Source organism: Equus przewalskii, chromosome 26 (genome assembly GCF_037783145.1).
Source record: "Equus przewalskii isolate Varuska chromosome 26, EquPr2, whole genome shotgun sequence".
Taxonomy (NCBI): Eukaryota; Metazoa; Chordata; class Mammalia; order Perissodactyla; family Equidae; genus Equus; species Equus przewalskii.
In genome coordinates, this window is record NC_091856.1 from 1,733,072 (window position 1) to 1,750,356 (window position 17,285).

The 17,285-nt window shown below is 48.3% G+C and overlaps 1 protein-coding gene and 1 pseudogene across 4 annotated transcripts in view; both read right to left on the reverse strand.

Annotated features, from left to right (window-relative positions):
* RNF38 (ring finger protein 38) overlaps positions 1-17,274 on the reverse strand; it is a 161,324-nt gene extending 144,050 nt beyond the window's left edge. For 3 of the 4 annotated variants that reach the window (XM_070595742.1, XM_070595741.1, XM_070595738.1), the window contains exon 1: positions 16,946-17,274. In XM_070595742.1, the coding sequence (XP_070451843.1) occupies positions 16,946-17,195 (250 nt within the window). In that variant the 5' untranslated portion in view covers positions 17,196-17,274. The remainder of the gene's footprint in view (positions 1-16,945) is intronic. The other variant, XM_070595747.1, reaches the window with a different exon arrangement.
* Positions 592-10,454, reverse strand: LOC103543651 (calicin-like; annotated as a pseudogene).
* Positions 17,275-17,285: the final 11 nt, after the last annotated feature.

The window sequence follows — 17,285 nt, forward strand, 5'->3', positions numbered from 1 at the left end:
CCGTCTGTCCCCAGCATCCAACCCCTAACTACTACACCATGCTGTCTTTTATCCCATCATCTTGTCTCATCCCCAAGCTGCTCTCCAATAGAGAAATAGGTTTCTCTTCTCTCGCTTGACTGATCTCTCTTCCACCCCCATTCTCTCAGACCTTATATTCCTGAAGAAAGTTCTCAATGAACCTTGCTCTCTGGAAACAATTAAGTAACCCCCGAAGTGCCTCACAAATACACCACAGCTGCATGGTTGAATACAAGAGCCAAGTCATCCTGCCTCCCCCATTCCCTCTGCCTCATCCCCGAGCCTGGCCCCACACCGCCTTCTCCCTTCCCAGCCAGGAGGCTCCTCTCCCAGACCTGGCCTTGGCCCACCTGCCTTCCCGGGCAGACTCGAGGGAAGTGAGTGTTGGAGGAGCTTGAGGCCTCACAGCTCTAAGCAACTGCTTCACCTGTCAGTCTAGCACATGCTGCCAGGTGACTGCAGGGGACAGATCAGGGGGTTTCCAGACACCACCCTGGCCAGTGCCTGGGAGATGCCTCAGTCCCCTCCACCAGGAACTCCATTCCACCTCAGCTTGGATCCCTCCAGTGAGAGCAGCCCTAGCCCAGGATCTCCACCTTCAGTGCCAAACACAGACAGCAACACTAAGAAGGAACCCACAGGCCATCTTCCTCTCTTTCTTTCTCATTAAATTGTGAATAATAATGCATTTAATTATTCTCCCACTTAAAAAGTGGTTTAATTCCTTTGAAGAACCTTGCAAGGTAGCTTGGCTAGACAGCAGGTGGGAGAGTCCAGTGGCTCTGGTGGGGGGGCCAGGGTCTCCCACTACCTGTCTTTTGGTCCAGCGAGTAGGTGTCTGGATTGATGGTGCAGTCCCTTTCCTGAACATCTCTGGCTGTGGTGACACCCCCACACACAAACACCCTGCCGTCTCTGATGGAGCATATAGCATGGGACTCATCCACGGGGCAGGTGTTGGGCAAGGAAGGCATTAAGGTGGTTGTCTTGTTGGCCTTTATCTTCTGCAGGTTGATTTTCATGCTCTGCCGGTGGCTGTGCATGCAGAGGATGTTGTCCTGATAGAAGGAGAACAGGGGCCAGTGGTTGAATTCGATGGGGAAGGTGCTACTCTGGACAACCTCCCCAGTGTTGGTGTCAAAGCAGTCCACCACCCTGACTCAGGAGATGTAGCTGTTCACCAAGCAGCGTCCAGTGACAATGTACAGGTTCCAGTCACTCTTCAAGATCACGGCTGTGGCATCCATAGGGATGCTCATCTTCCCTGCCAGGCACCAGACCTCTTTCCATTCATTGTGACAACAGATATTAGAGACATACTGCCCTGGGGCAATGCTCCTATCCACTGAGTACACTGTCCCCCTACAAGTCACCATGGGGTGGAAGACAAGCCCAATTAGCAGGTGAGGCAACTTGGTCCAGGAGTTGTCATTTATGTTATACCACAAGCCATCTTTGGCCTTGTAATCTTCTCATTGGTGCCACCAGAGATGCAGATGTAGCAACTGGTAGAGGTGGCACTGAGTGCTGCTGCCTGATGGGCATCTCTGAGAGCTTCAACCACAGGTTCTCCTGGATGACATAGGCAAACACTCCATCACTGAACTTGCCCTGGGCCTTCTGGCCACCTAGGATGACCACTGAATCAAGCAGGGCCCCTTTCTGCTGGTAGCTCAGCAGATGGCCTTTCCTGCTGTCATTCCACAAGCACACTCTCAATCATGGTCACGTGGGCTGAGCTGTTCTCCACACCCCTCAACTTGTTACTGGTAAACATCAGTGTCTTGTTGGAGATGGCACTGTGATTGATGTAACTGAAGTACTTCTTGAAATACGTCTCCCACTCGTCCTTCTGGAAATACCCTCAATTTGGGAGTGCACTGGGGCTGTCCTGGTGACATAATGGTTAAGTTCTCATGCTCTGCTTCAACAGCCTGGCGTTCACAGGTTCAGATTCCAGGCGTGGACTCATCAAGCCATGCTGTGGCAGCATCCCACATACAAAATAGAGGAAGATTGGCACAGATGTTAGCTCAAGGTCAATTCCCCCCACCCCCAAAAAAAAAATTTAGGAGTACACTGAGAGCCTGGTCCTCATTGAGCAAATGCAAGTTTTCATCTTGAAGCAGGCGGCCAAAGATGACAGGTGGACAGTGCATGAAGCTTTTATGGTGCACAGAGCCCTCAGGACTGGCCCAGAGTAGAAGCAGTCACAAATGCCAGTGTAGGCCAAGTCTGATACTTCTTTGAGCCTGAACGACTCAGCCAAGATGAGGTAGCGCAAGCAGCTAGCATGGCGGATGGACTTCATCAGGTAGTCACTGCAGTGGATTTCAAGGCACACTGTGTTGAAATAGTGGGCCCCACAAAGGAGCTCCTCCATGTTCTGCTCCAAGATCACCACCTTGTTGCTGTAGTAGTCCAGGAGCTGGTCCACCGTGGCCGGACTCAGGTAGCTGGGGTCAAGGGTGATAAAAAGCTCATTGGTTGTCTTCATGTCATTGCCAGAGAGGATGTTCTTCACTACTGAAAAGATAGCAGCCAGCACAATGCGACGTGCATAAAAGACATGGTGATCCACAGTCAGGGCCATGTCCCAGAACTCTTTGAGTTTCCTCTGTTAGTTCGGTTTCTATGCATGAAGCTGTCAGTTTTTCTCAGTGAGTATCAATTTCATGGTGCTTCTTACTGACTGAGACAGAAGATCAGCAGCAGGCATTGAAGAACAGACCACCTCAGGCCATTGGGATTGAGACTGATGGTTGTTTGCAGTGCAGCTGGTCAGGCAGGAGTGAAGGGTGGGAGAGAAGATGATGGCATAGAGTCGATGAGGTCATCACAATGCAGGTCCCCCTGAGGCCTTCCTCAGAGGCTCAGGGTCTTTCTCTCCTGTGATGGCTCCAACCTGCCAAGGCCAGATACCCTATCAGGACCTAGTGCCCAGGGCCCAGAGCTCAGGAGGAAACCCAGAGAGGGGTTGTGACTCCTGAGACTTTCAAGGTCAGTTCAAGGCTGCTTCTGGAATGTCAGAGCCAGTTGGGCAGGGGGTGGTGCAAGGAGGGATAAGGGCAGGCTGGGGGAAGGAAAGAGATTATTATTATTAGGTCATCAAGAAGAATCCTCTCAGTGTACAGGAGGGAAACTGAGGCCCAGACAAGAGAAGGGACTTGCCCAAGATCACACAGCCAGCTGGAAGTAGACAGTAGAGCAGGGCCTGGAACCCAAGCCTTCTGGAACTTAGTGCTCTTTCCACCCTTCCAGGAAGCTCCTCACTACTCAGCTTTCCCCAGTCTCTGATTCTCAGGCAAGGAAGTAGCTTTCTCTGCCAAGGTTCTGGCCATCAGAGAAGAAAGGCTCTGTCCTTTGGCTTCTGACCTTTGTGGCCACAGAGACCACTCTTCTTTAAAATAGGGGAGAGGCAGGGACCACTCCGTGGAGCAGGGATGCCAGAGTCAGCATCCAGAGAGTGGGGATGGGAGGGCCTCTAAAGCCCTGATTACGTCAGTTCCTAGGCAAACCGGGACATCCTCTGCACATTTCCAAGGCTCCAGTTGTAAAAGGTTGGCAGCTGCGGTGGGTCAGCTCTCCACATCAAGTGTGGACTTGGACACGCTGCTCAGCCTCTCTAAGCCTCAGTTTCCTCAGGTGTGAGATAGCTTCATATGTTGTTAACAGTGTACACAAGAAAATGCCTACAGAGGGTTAGTACAGAGTTTGGCTCACAGCAAATGTTCAATAAACGCTAGGTGCCATATTGTTGTTAGTGCCCTCGAGTGGATTTGGACTCCTAACGACCCTGTGGACAGCAGTGCAGAACCCTGCCTGGTCTTTTTTAGACGATCCTCTCACCGTTCAGTGCTAAATCACACAATGCTCCACTGCTTTATAAGCTTTTCATGGCCAATTTTTTTCGGCATTGGGTGGCCAGGTCCTTCTTCCTAGTCTGTCAGAGTCTGGAAGCTCTGCTGAATCCTGTCCACCATGGATGACCCTGCTGCTATTTGAAACCCCAGTGGCATAGCTTTCAGCATCACGGCAACATGCAGCCACAGCAGTATGACAAGCAGATGGGTAGTGTGGTTCCGTGTGGGAAACGAACCCAGGGCAACAGGTGTTGAGAGCACCGACTTAACTACTCGACCACCAGGGCCGGCAGGATTGTTTTATGAGGCGTTATTTGGTTAACATGGCAGTACTGATTCCTCTATTACTTTCTGCAACCTTTCTTCCACCATTTTCAGTTCAGTTATAAAAGAATGCTCAAAAAGCCATGATTCTCCTCAGGGTTATTTATACTCTAGCTCAGTGGCTCTCAAAATATGCCCCTCCCCACAGGGTGGTAGCATCTCCCAGGAATTTGTTTAAAATGCAGAGTATCAGGCCCACCCTAGTGAGGTGAATCAGAAGCTCAGGAGGTGGGCCCAGTAAACTCCCTTTTGGCCAGCCCTCCGCATGAAGATTCTGCAGGCTAGAGTTGGAGAGCCACTGCTCCACTGGCTACTCAGAACTACTTCACCATCCCCTGTGCCCTTGCTGGAAATCTGCATTTTAACAAGAACCAAGTGATGTATAAGTAAAGTATAAGCAAGTATAAGCAAAGTGTGAGAAGCGCTGGTCCACCTCAGAGCCATGAACCCAACCCCAGTCCTTATAATCCCCACCACCTGCACACAGAGGATCTATGAGTGGCTTCTGGGGACGGGGTGGCGGGGAGGCCAGCAGAAAGAGCAGCGGCTTTTAATCTCTCTGAATTTGAACCTATCACTCCCAGGGGGAAAACATCAGCACTGCATGCCCTAGTTACGCAGAGCATGTTAGCAGTGTCATCCTGTGTTCATGACAGACAGCACATAACTGCCATTAAACCACCCTGGAAATGTGTTGCTCTTAGGTGTCAGTGTTATTTCATAAGTTTTCAGTTTTCTTTTCAAATAAGTGAATTTCAATTTTAACTCCAAGCATAAAAAAATTACCTAAGACTAGCTAACCTTTTTTGTATCACCAGTACTGTAGTGGGAACCTATCATGCTAAAACAAGCCTTTTCTGCTCTTATTATAAGGGTACCTTCACCTTAAGTGCATCTGCCCTCAACTTCCACAGCTTGTGGGGAGAGGAAAACGTCCCCAGAATTCTGCCTTTAACTTCCTGCAGCCTCCCTCGAGGGCTCAGAAATTTTCTTTGAAATCCTGCACCCCAAGGCTGCTGCCTCAACCTCTCGCTTTGCTCTTCTCTCATTTTCCTCCACTGAGTCTCAGGTGTGTCCCGAGTCTACTACCAGCATGTTGACCTTCCCAGGAAGTCTGCCAGGTGAACCACATAACGTTTGTGCTGAGAATCAGTCTCTCCCTGCTCAACCCGGCCGGACGACGCAGCCTGATACCACGATCTGCTTCTTTAAGGCACTTCCAGTTTCACTTCTAGTTCCTCTCAGGCTGTGGCCCCGCCCAGCGCAACACAGCCCCCTCTGTGAGCTTTCCTAACCCAGGAAGTAGGAGGGTCAATTCTGTGGGGCCCAGACCCAATCTGACTTGCCTCTCTCCCTTCTTAAAGCAATCTCGGAGTCAAAATTTCTAAAGCCCCTTTTCAATTTGATAACTTTTCTTCCATAGAAGCAAAGACTTTTTTTGCGTTTTGTTTTTGTTTTTGCTGAGGAAGATTCGTCCTGAGCTAACATCTGTGCCAATCTTCCTCTATTTTCTGTGTGGGTTGCCATCATAGCATGGCTGGCCAGTGGTGTACATCCATGCCCAGTATCCAAACCTGCAAACCTGGGCTGCCAAAGTGGAGCGTGCCAAACTCAAAACTACACCACAGGGCCGGCCCCAGCAAACACTTTTAATCAAGCCCTAAAATAAATTTGGACCTTGAGTTTTTAATTACATCATATTGGGAAAAATAATACACCTATTCTATCAAACAATTTTATTTCTACAGGAAACTTGTTGACAACTCGAATGTGCTATAAAAAGATGTGAGTATGGTAAAACTAGTTTGATTTCTACTTCCTTCCCATCCCACAGAATTGTTTACGTTAAAATCACTCGTGTCAACTGAGACAGAGTTCATTTTTTCAAAGAATTCCTTCTACCAAAAGTTAGACTCAAAATATATACAGTATTACCTAAACATTCTCGAGTCAAATTCTGATTTTAGTTTTGATGTCAACATAGAAATTAACAAATTCATGAGCTGCACACAAATTCATTTTAAGAAGGCAAATCTTTTGCCTTGTTGCCTTTGTTGTTTTTTTGGGTTTATTTCTTGTTCTTTTAAGCACACAATGGTAGCTTTTATTTAAAGTTGAAGCTCAAAAATAGCATGGAATATGCCTGTTTCCAGCAATATACACACAGCTTTTAATAGATATATTGGATAATTAGATCACAAGAGTTTATTACCCGTATTGATATACAGCAAAGAAAGTCAAGAATAATTCCTCCCACTAAAGCCCCCAAACATACTGTAACTCTAGATATGTTCTGAGTCTAAGGTTCTTAAAGAAACTCAAACCAGTAAATGGGTAGAAATTCCTCAATTATCTGGATTACTCAGTTTTTATCCTGCCTGAATAGGAAGAATATCTTCCTCCTATGAATTAATTCCATATATCGCTTAGTAATGTGAAAGGTGGGGAATTCATTTTTCCTTTCTAGGTATCTGTAAGCAAAGTAGGAGGAAAAGATTGACTTGGTGGAGTTCGACTCAAAAACAGGCCACGTTCCAAACATTTTCAGTACTGTACCTACTTTTGACCTCTGAATCCCATTTTCCTATAGAACATTTCCTAAATGGATGGCCCATCAATGCCTATTAAGCCCATAATATAGATGAAATAGTCTTAGAAACACCATCTATAACGGTTTATGAGAAAATTTACTCAATCTCAGATTCCAACTTTAGGCCACATAAAGACAGACAATTTTTAACACGCATTCCAACCAACTCTGAAGTAGCTCATTTGGGAAGCACTGTGCTACATTATCCTCAAACAATCCACTGTCTCAGGCATCAGCCCTACAGCAGGCTCTCCAACCGGCGCCTGAAATGCTCATCTTCCACGCTACTGAATAAATGTTTATGCTTTAGCTTGTGACAAGCCAGAGTTTATCCTGAAAATTAAAGAGGCTAAAAATAAGTTTAACATCCATTCTGGCACTGCTTTGCGGGGGAGGGCTACTCATAGCCACAAAAAGGTGGGATTCAGAAGTTTCTCTGAGTAGGGCCAAATTTTTCCTTGAGAAGTTTTGTATCTGCTTAAGTGCCCAAATAAGCCCTCAGTTAAGACCCTAAGGTTAGAACCATAGAACACGGGAGATTTTCTAAGAAGCAATTTAAATACGCCCGATCTAAAGTGAACCCACTCCAATGCAGGTACTCCTACTCCTTACGTGAAAAATTCGTGAATGACTGAGAAAAATGAATTAAATAATCCTAACACAATAATTCAGAATTATAAAAAAAAAGTATATTTCTCAAGAGGACCAAGGTACAAATTCTCTCTAGCAGCTAAAACAGTGATCACCTTTGCTTATATTCAATCTTCTGTTCCCAAAACTAGCTGCTAAATTTGCTTAGGCTATCTATACAGTGACACGCAGTAAAGCATCATGACTGAAAACACAGACGCTGGAACAAGACGGCTTGGGTTCACATCCCAGATCACTCCTAAGAGCTGCAGCATCTCTAGCAAGTTATTTAACCTCTCTGTGCTCCAGTTTCTTCATCTGCACAATAATGATAACAACAGCGTCAACCACAGAGGACTGTAGTGAAAATTAAATGAATTAATCCAGGTAAAGCACAAAGAATAGAGCCTTGCACGTAATAAGCACACAGTAAGTGACCATATTCTCTAGATACTAAGAAATAAGTACGATTTGGAAAAGCTGAAGGAGGCTAGGCATTCCAAGAGCTGAAGTAACAATCTAAGCACCGAGGTGAGAAAGAGACATACATATGGGCTAAAGGGCATTCTATTTCCCCGGAGAATAATATTCATGAGGAAGAATCGTAGAAATTGGGAATAATGAAGACCCAAATCCAATTATGCTGGCCTTGAATGCCAGACCAAAAAATAGTTCTTTTACTTAGAAGGCAGCCACTTAAATTTTCGATCTGATTAGATCTGTGCTTTAGCAACATTAATTACAAGGCTATATCATATCACTATCAATGCAATTCTGATGTTCTCTGCCTCTTATTAAGGGTTAGCAGACCCAAGGACGCATTTGTTCTGCTAACACACTGTCAGAATCTGTCACTGAACTGTGGCATGTCTGAATCATCTGAGATCCTCACTGTGCCTGGCACACAGTAGGCATTTTATAAATGTCATATCATTACTTTTAGTGGCCACCAGACAGCAGTGAAGTAAACAGAGAAAGAGGTTAATCCCTGAAGGAAATATATATTATAAATGAAGCAAATGAAGTAGCTTAATGAGAGTTTACAATTAAGCTAAAATATAAGTCACTGCTGATCAATATACTTGCCCAAAACAGTGGGGGTGGGAGGTAGGGATTAATCTTACTTTTCATTAAAACCAGATAAAATGGATCCCCGTGTATTTTTAAATCTCAGAAAATTTAGCTGTCAAATTGGTATGGTCTCTTCAAAGGATTATTTGAGCGATATCTTTGTAATGGACTACCCCGTAGTCTTGTGGGGAAACAATTTAAGGAAGATTTCCTCAAGATACTTGGACTCCCCTGTTCCCTGCAGCATTAATCACAATAGCTGAGTGTGTGACAGATGAAGATGTGGCATATACAGACGATGGAATATTACTCAGCCATGAGCAAGAAGGAAATCCTGCCATTTGGGACCACATGGATGAAAGTGGAGGACATGATGCTAAGTGAAGTAAGCCAAACAGAGAAAGACAAATACCACAGGACCTCACTTGTAGTGGAAGATAAAAATGCAATTTTTTTTTAATTTAAAAAGTCAAACACAGAAACAAAGAGGAGAATGGTGGATATCAGGGGCTAGAAAGTAGGGGAAATGGGGAGATGCTGGTCAAAGGCATCAGCCTTCAGTTATAAGATGAATGACGAATAAAGTTCTGAGGATCTAATGTACAGCATGGTGACTACACTTAATAATACTGTATCATATACTTGAAATTTGCAAAGCAAGTAGATCTTAAGCATTCTCACCAAAAAGAACGTAAGTATGTTAGGTGATGGATGTATTAACTAACCAGATGTGGTAATCATTTCACAATGTATACATGTATCAAATCATCATGTTGCACACTTTAAATATATACAATTTTAATTGTCAATAAAAAAGGTAGATTTCAGGCCGGCTCCATGGCTGAGTGGTTAAGTTCGCATGCTCTGCTGTGGCGGCTCGGATCCTGGGCGCGGACACGGCACCGCTCGTCAGGCCACGTTGAGGTGGCGTCCCACATCTCACAACTAGAAGGACCTGCACCTAAGATATACCACTATGTACGGAGGGGTTTGGGAAGATAAAGCAGAAAAAAAAAAAGAAGATTGGCAACAGTTGTTAGCTCACGTGCCAATCTTTAGGAAAAAAAACAAAAAAAAAGGTAGATTTCCTCAAACAAGACAAAATCATGCTAGACAGTAAAAATAAAGGTTCAACTCCTGACCTGCCTCCAAGTAATTAGAGGAAGGGCCAGCTCACAGGAGCTGTGGGTTTCCATGGAAACCTACACACTATCCACCTGGCTGCTTCACTCACCACAGGCGTCAGCGCTAATCACAACAAAAAGGACCCCTTCCCCTCACCTTGAGTAAGGACCACTAGAGTCCACTATCCTAGAGACAACCCTTGCAGTCAACTGCTGCATTTCTTTAAAAAAAAAAAAAAAAGTTTCTTTGCGACACCAGTAAGAGTAATATACTAATAGTGAACATGGTAAGAAAAAAAGTGTTCACTGAAAGATTGCCCACAGATCATGACATAGGAGGGTGGAGATAAGAGTTTCTTAAGCACGTATCCCCAGATTATTGTCTCCTTTCTGGTGGTGGTAGGCGTAAAATCAGATTCCCAAACGTGTCAGTCAGTGCTTACTTTTAGAAACTGAAAAAATATACACACACGATTAGTAAGAGCACCCCTTGGATAGTAAGCAAGCTATGTATTTGCGTTTCTTGGGCAATCAATCATTCTGGCAACACAAACATAGTAAAGTAGGCCCAGATTTCTACATACCTTCTTCTAAACTACTTTTCAGTTACAATTGTAGACCAAAAAAATGGGAAAAAAATTTCTAGCTGTCTTGTGCTTTTTAAAGCTTCAAATATCTTGCAAGTATTCGAATCTGAAACCCTGAAATGTATTCACTTAAACACGTTCCCATCAGCATGAGCAGCAACACTCCACTATCCATTCTGGTACTGTCTCCAGATGATTTCTCATCCCGCTGGCTTCTCCCTACCAGCAAGTCCTGGGATACCATCTTTACCCTGCCTGCCCCCATTGCTTGCTTGTGCTTCAGGAATTATAATTACAGCGATCCCGCCTTTAGAACATCCTCAGAGCACAAAGCCTCTTTGTACGACGAGGGGTGACGGGGGTGCCTTCCAGGCTCCACAGCAAAGAGTGGGCAGTGGCAACACAGGCAGCAACGAAGGAAGAGGAGCTGGAGCCCTGTGGTGGGCCTCGGTCCTGCTCAATACTGTTGGAGGGGTTTACTGGCGGGTGCCCAGTCAAAAGGCTCTGTGAAGCCTCTGCACCCTTCCCATGGGGGAAGGAGGGGACCAGGCCTCTCCTAACAGATGGCCAGATCACCCCCAAGCCCAGAGGGCCAGAAAGCAGAAGGAAGCATGAAGAAAGGGAGAAAAGAAGGCAGTGGCTGAAGCACACCCTCTGCGCTGCTGTCAGGGCCTCAGGGAACGAAGTCTCTGACAGTCAAGGCCATCACCCCAGGGAATCGGCCCTCTACTGGGATTACCCGGCCCCCCCCCCCCCCCCGCAGGTGCTCAAATATGCACTGAGGCAGCAACAAAAATCTACACAGGAAGACAAGTCTATTAAAAATTCTAAATAAGGGGCCGGCCCCATGGCCAGCAGTTAAGTTCGCACACTCCGCTTCAGCAGCCCAGGGTTTTCGCCAGTTCAGATCCCGGGTGTGGACATGGCACCACTCATCGTGGACAAGCCCACGCTGAGGCGGTGTCCCACAGCACAACCAGAAGAGGCACTCACAATTAGAATGTACACCTATGTACTGGGCTTTGGGGAGAAGAATTAAAAAAAGATTCTAAATAAATTTAACAGCCTAAAAGCCAAATGAAAAATAATTTTTGTTCATTATGAGAGTCCCAACTCCTATTTGCAAAAGCGATTATGAAATGAATACTTGTTTTACTTTCAGCCTACCCAACTACCTCAGTCTCCTCTTCAAAACCGCTACTTTCTAGCTCTGTGACCATCAAACAGGTTTAAACTGAAGATCAGTGAGCCCCATCTGCACACACTGAAATCAGCCGTGCTGGAGCAGAAGGGACGCGGACAGGGAACTTTCAACTCAGGGGACAACCCAAAAGCGCTACAAAATGTCCTACCACTTGAATGCCAGCTACTCTCTCTTCCAAGGATGCAGTTTTCCTCTTTTACCACTTCTTCCCTCCATTTTTTCCTTCAACAGGGTCAGATGACCGTATACCTCAAAAGTGACAATCTCTCCCTTATTTCTACACACGCTTTATCACAAAAGCAGACAATGCAGTAACAGCTTTCCACATGGCAACTCGAGGGAACTGCGGATAAACCCTGGAACAGTCCCATCCTTCTCCTCCTCCACCTGCCCAGCATCACTCCAGCGAGTGTTCTGAGCAGCCCTAGCACAGCACTAAGATCCACTTAAGCCGAACAGGAAAAACCAAACTGCCTCCTGTGGGTAAGGCCTGCGGATGAGGACTGTTTCTCCTCCTTGTGTGGGCATAACACCACTTGCGTTAAACATTTTCAGTTTTATTTACACACATTTCCTTCAAAAAAATTCCTTCAAGACAGCAGCAAAAGCACCAGGAAACTCTCTATCCATCACTCTCAATCGTGTTTAAAAATAATTAAAAAGACAACAGGAACCACTTCAAATGTCCCGCTTCCTTGAGCCCACAGGACAGCTCTCTGCCCTGACAACTGTTCTGAAAACCATGCTGCCACTCTGTGCGACAGCAGTAGGAAGTCCAGTCTCGTCCTTGGTTCAGCCCCCACCCCGTCTCTCTCCAAGAAAAAATGAAACAGCAGGAAGCGTAAACAACCACTTAATGGAAAACACAAATGGGTAAATATTTCAAAATTGGCTAAAAAGCCTCAGGTCTTAAGAAATTCAAGAATGCTAGTAGGGGGAAATAGGAAGAGAAAAATAACATCATGTTTCCCTGAAAGTGAGCACTGTAAGAATGCAAAGACAAACGTGGTTCAAAGCCACTGTCTCTCCTCCACTTACCAGTGCTTTCGTCTTTTTAATGGTTTCTCTCTCCTTCTGTCTTTCCATACAGAATGGTATTTCTAAATCGATTCTTCTGTACCTCTTTCTCCAGCCCCATAACACATTTTACAATTTTCAGCTGACCTCTTTGGTTCACGTGAGCAGGGTGATGAAAAGCCAGGGGCAGGTCCCTTCGCATGCAAAGCTCACCTGCAGCCCCAGGCCCAAGCCCGAGCAGCCCTCTTTGCAGAGCCCCTGATGAGGGTGGACAGCACTTAGTTACAGCTGGACCAGCACTTCCGGGACTGCAGGGCCACACTGGTCCATAAAGCACCTCCGTGAGAAGGAGAAAGGGGTGCCCTCTCTGAGGGGACACAGTTCCACACGAGGTGCTCATCTTGGTAAGGGGAGCACAGAATGGACTTCCACTCCCACTTGCCACCCAAAACAAGTGTCCCTGTGCTGGGCCCAATGCATACAACCCTCCACAGCTGCCCTGCAAAAATGTACCTGGGGCAACACTGCACCTCCAGAGTAGGTTTCCAGAAAGAACCACCTCACCAAAGACAAATAAACAGGCACTGCACAAATTTCATTACCAGAAATCCCCACCTTTGCTAATACAAATTCATACCTAAACATATTAAGACTAGAGCAGGGGCTGGCCCCATGGCCAAGTGGTTAAATTCGCGCGCTCCGCTGCAGGCGGCCCAATGTTTCGTTGGTTCGAATCCTGGGCGCGGACATGGCACTGCTCATCAAAACACGCTGAGGCAGCGTCCCACATGCCACAACTAGAAGGACCCACAACGAAGAATATACAACTATGTACGGGGGGCTTTGGGGAGAAAAAGGAAAAAGTAAAATTAAAAAAAAACAGACTAGAGCAAAAACAGTCTAGCAGAGGAGGAAAACTAGCAAATTTGGGAAAAAGACAACTCCTACATCTTGAGGGATAATCGGTTGCTTCCTAAGGACCATGATCTTAGACAACAGGCCTAAACAGCTGAACGTTGAATGCACGTCATAAGCTGAAACACTAAAACAATCACCACCATCTGCACAAGAAGGCATGGATACTCACCTCTGCAGGTTCACTTTCTCCAAATCTGATAGTTCTTTTTTTTCTCAATTTTTATTTTATTTATTTTTTACTCTTCTTCTCCCCAAAGCCCCCCAGTACATAGTTGTAAATTCCAGTTGTAGGTGCTTCTAGTTGTGGCATGTGGGACGCCACTTCAGCATGGCTTCTTGAGCAGTGCTAGGTCCGCGCCCAGGATCCGAACCTGCAAAATCCCGGGCCACCCAAGCAGAGCGCGCAAACTTAACCACTGGGCCACGGGGCCGGCCCCTCCTTCTTTCTTAGACCTTTTTTCAGTTCTATTCTACAGTTATATAAAACCACATAGAGTGACACATGGTTAAATTTGTAACACCTGATCAATTCCCCCCGTGGGTGGTGGGCCCCTTTCCTGCACAGAAATAAGAGGAATAGATAGCCTGGATTACAAAGGGCTTAACGATCTATGGCTTCCAACCCTATCATTCTTTTATGCCCTACAGAAGAGCTAAGTGTCACATGCGTCCACATTAGTCCCAGTCATGCAGGAGGGGCAACAGAAGGCAGCCTGCGGGCTAGCTGGGGCAAAGCTGAAATGGAGTACAGCCCAGCGTCAGAATGCTAAGGCAGCGGTTCTCGAACTTTAGTGGGCATCGAATCTACTGGGGAACTTTTTCAGACTCAGATTTCTGGGGCCCTCCATACATCTGATAAGTGAGAACGTCCTGGGGCACTTATATTTTGACAAAGCTCAAACTGCTGACCTAGGTCCACTAGAATGGTCAGAGAAACTGGGAAATCCTCCACGACTATCAGCAATTCCAAAATAAAAGGCAGCCATCACCAACCGAGGCTGTGCAGGTCAGAAAGGATGAGAAGAGGACCGCCAGCTGCAGCCTAACAGGCTGTGCTGGGCGGGAGCCTGTAGCTAGAGGTTCCCTGTTACTGGGCAAAAAAGCCCTGTGCCCTGTAAGCAAAAAAGTTTTTTGCATGTGAGAAATACTTCTAACATCTGAAAAATATTTAAAATAATATAATGACTATCTCTGTACCCTACACCCAAGATAAGCAAATCTTAAATTGCAATGATCTGATTCAGAGGTTTTCAGTACTAGAATATTACAGATACAACTACAGCCCTCTGTACCCCTGTCCAACCCCATTCCTTATCTCCTCTTCCCAGAGATAATCACTACTCTGAATTTGGAGTTAGTCGTTCCCCTGCACGTTGCTATACTATTACTTCGTATGTACACAGCCACAAACAACATAATTTTGCATGTTTTCAGATTTTATGCAAGTGGAAACAGTCTGTAAGAATTCTTCTGTTCCTTGCTGCCCCACCCCACAGTAGATTTCTAAGAGTCAACCACTTTAATGCATGTGGCTACAGTTTATTTTTCACAATGCTAGACCATCAACTGTGCGGGACTATCTAACATTCTGTGTATTCCAGGTGGGTGGACATTTAAGCTGCAATGAGCATTCCTGTACTTATTCTCTCGGACAAGCGTGCAGCAGTTTCTTAGAGTGTATACCTGGAAATGGACATTTGGGGTAAATAGGTATGTTTGCCCTCCTTCAACTGGACATCACTATACTGCTCTCCAAGGTGGCTGGGTCCAGTTACATTCCCACTAGCAGTATGGAACCACAACCTTACCAACACTTGGTTATCGCAGCATTTAATTTTTGCCAATCTCATGGGTGTGAAATGGCATCTCATTGCTGTTTCAATTTGCACTTCCCTGATTATAAGTCTTCGACAAGGAAATTCTCCTGCTTTTATATGCACGTGTCAAATAGGTGTTTCTCAGTTTAAGAAAATCTAACCCATCTTTGTCTGATTCAGGGCACTTCTTCCCCAAGTACCCTGCCAACAGCCACCACAGCTGGAAAGCTGAGGTGCAGGAAAACAGCTGAGTTAAATAAGGAATCATCTTGGACAGAGGGCCCTAATTAACGCATTTGCTAATTAGTCTTTCCCTTCCCTCTTTTGGCAAGTCTTACTTCCAAGACAATACTATGGGCCTGTGACCTTAGATCAGGGGAGAGAACAGGGATGGGGAGTGGGAAAACTAAAACAGACATAAAAGTACCACAACAGTCTTTACACAAAGAAAATAAAGTGACTGCAGACCAATACCCATTACTCCACCTTCTAAATACTCTCCACGCTAACAGACTCCTCTCAAGCTCATCACGTCGGGCTCCCTCTGAAACGTTCCCACCTTTTTCTCTAGACCAGACGCTGTCCCCCCTCCCTACCGCAACCCTTTCATCTCCCTTCCCCCTCAATGACGAGATAGCCTCTCCCTTTTCCCCAGTCCACAGCTTCTGGTTCCTAGCTCCACAGGACCCTCTCCCTGTCCTCTCCAACTCCACGTCCTCGCTTCCTTCCCTTTCCAAGATGCATCCACAGTAAAAACAGCCCTCCCATCACCCACCCCAAAGAAATACAGGAATCCCCTGCAGTCCGCGGCCCTGCGTTACATGCCAGGCAGGCGGGCGACTTGTCCCCCTTCGCCTGGGACAGCTGTCCTGTCTCGGGGGGTTCTCCAAGTGTGCCAGGTCCAGACCACCCGGAAAAAACTCATTCGGTCTTCGGTGGCAGAAGCGTCTTTACCAGGGCCACAGGCGCACTCCTGTCTGGGGCATGAACGGACCTCGGGCCCTTTCGTGGAAAAGACACCTCCCGGGGACCTCCACACAGGCAGGCAGGCCTCCCTCCTGGCGCCCAGCGGGGATGCTTTAGCCCTCGGAGCGGTAGGGAAGGGGCCTGGCAGAGACCGAACCGTCCCCGCGGTAAGAAGTTTCCGCGGCTCTGCCCCACTCGCCCAAGGAGGCCCTCGCCCCCAGAGCACACCCCTTACACGAGTCTCCCCGCTGCGGCTCCCCGGATCGGCTCCCCAGAGCACCACCGACCCCCAAAGCGGGCCCTGCACCTCCGTCCCGCCCCGCAGGAGAGCCTTCCTCCTAAGCCAGCCCGAACGGCGCTGGGTGGGCGTGCCCGGACCGGGACCGGCGCCCCCCGCTCCCCGAGCGATCCTCCCGGCTCTCGGGGGCTGGGAGCTCCTCCTCGCCCCGGCGCCCTGCGCGGGCCCGCGCCGGCCCAGGGGGCCCGGGTCCCAGCCAGGCTACGACTCTCACCGGCTCTGTGACCTTGGGCAAGTCACTGCCCGGCGGCAGCCTCAGTTTCCCCCTCTGCCCAGCGGGGACCGGGAGAGCTCCCGCGCTGCCCGCCCGAGGGGAGGGGCTGCCCCGGGGGAAACGCTTTGTGAACCGCTCGGCGCGGCGGGGACGCCCGGCTCCCAGGGCTCCGGGCCGGACGAGGCTCCCCCGCCCGCGCTCCGCCCCTCGGCGGGGCCGCGCTGCTGGACCGCACGCCCTTGGCCGCCGCCCGCGCGAGCCCCCCACGGCCCTCCCGCCCGGCCCGCTCCCGCCCCCGTACCTGCTCCCGGCGCTCGGCCGCAGGCGCCGCCACCCTGCGCGCCCGCCCGGAGAGGCCCGGGGCCCGGAGGGCTGAGGCGGCCGACGGCGGCGGGCTCGGGCCGGGGCGGCGGCGGGGGGCGCGGGCGGCGCGGGGGCCCGAGCTCGGCGGGGCCCGGCCTGGGAGACGACGACGAGGGCTGGAAGTGCGCGGCGGCCGCGGCTGCTGAGGCGGTGGCGGCGGCGACCGCGGCGGCAGCGCTTCCGCTCATGGCGGGCCCGCGGGCAGCGGCCCCGGCGGCGCCTCGACTCCGGCGCGGCGGGCGCTGGCTGGGCCCGGGCCGGAGGCGGCGGCGGCGTCT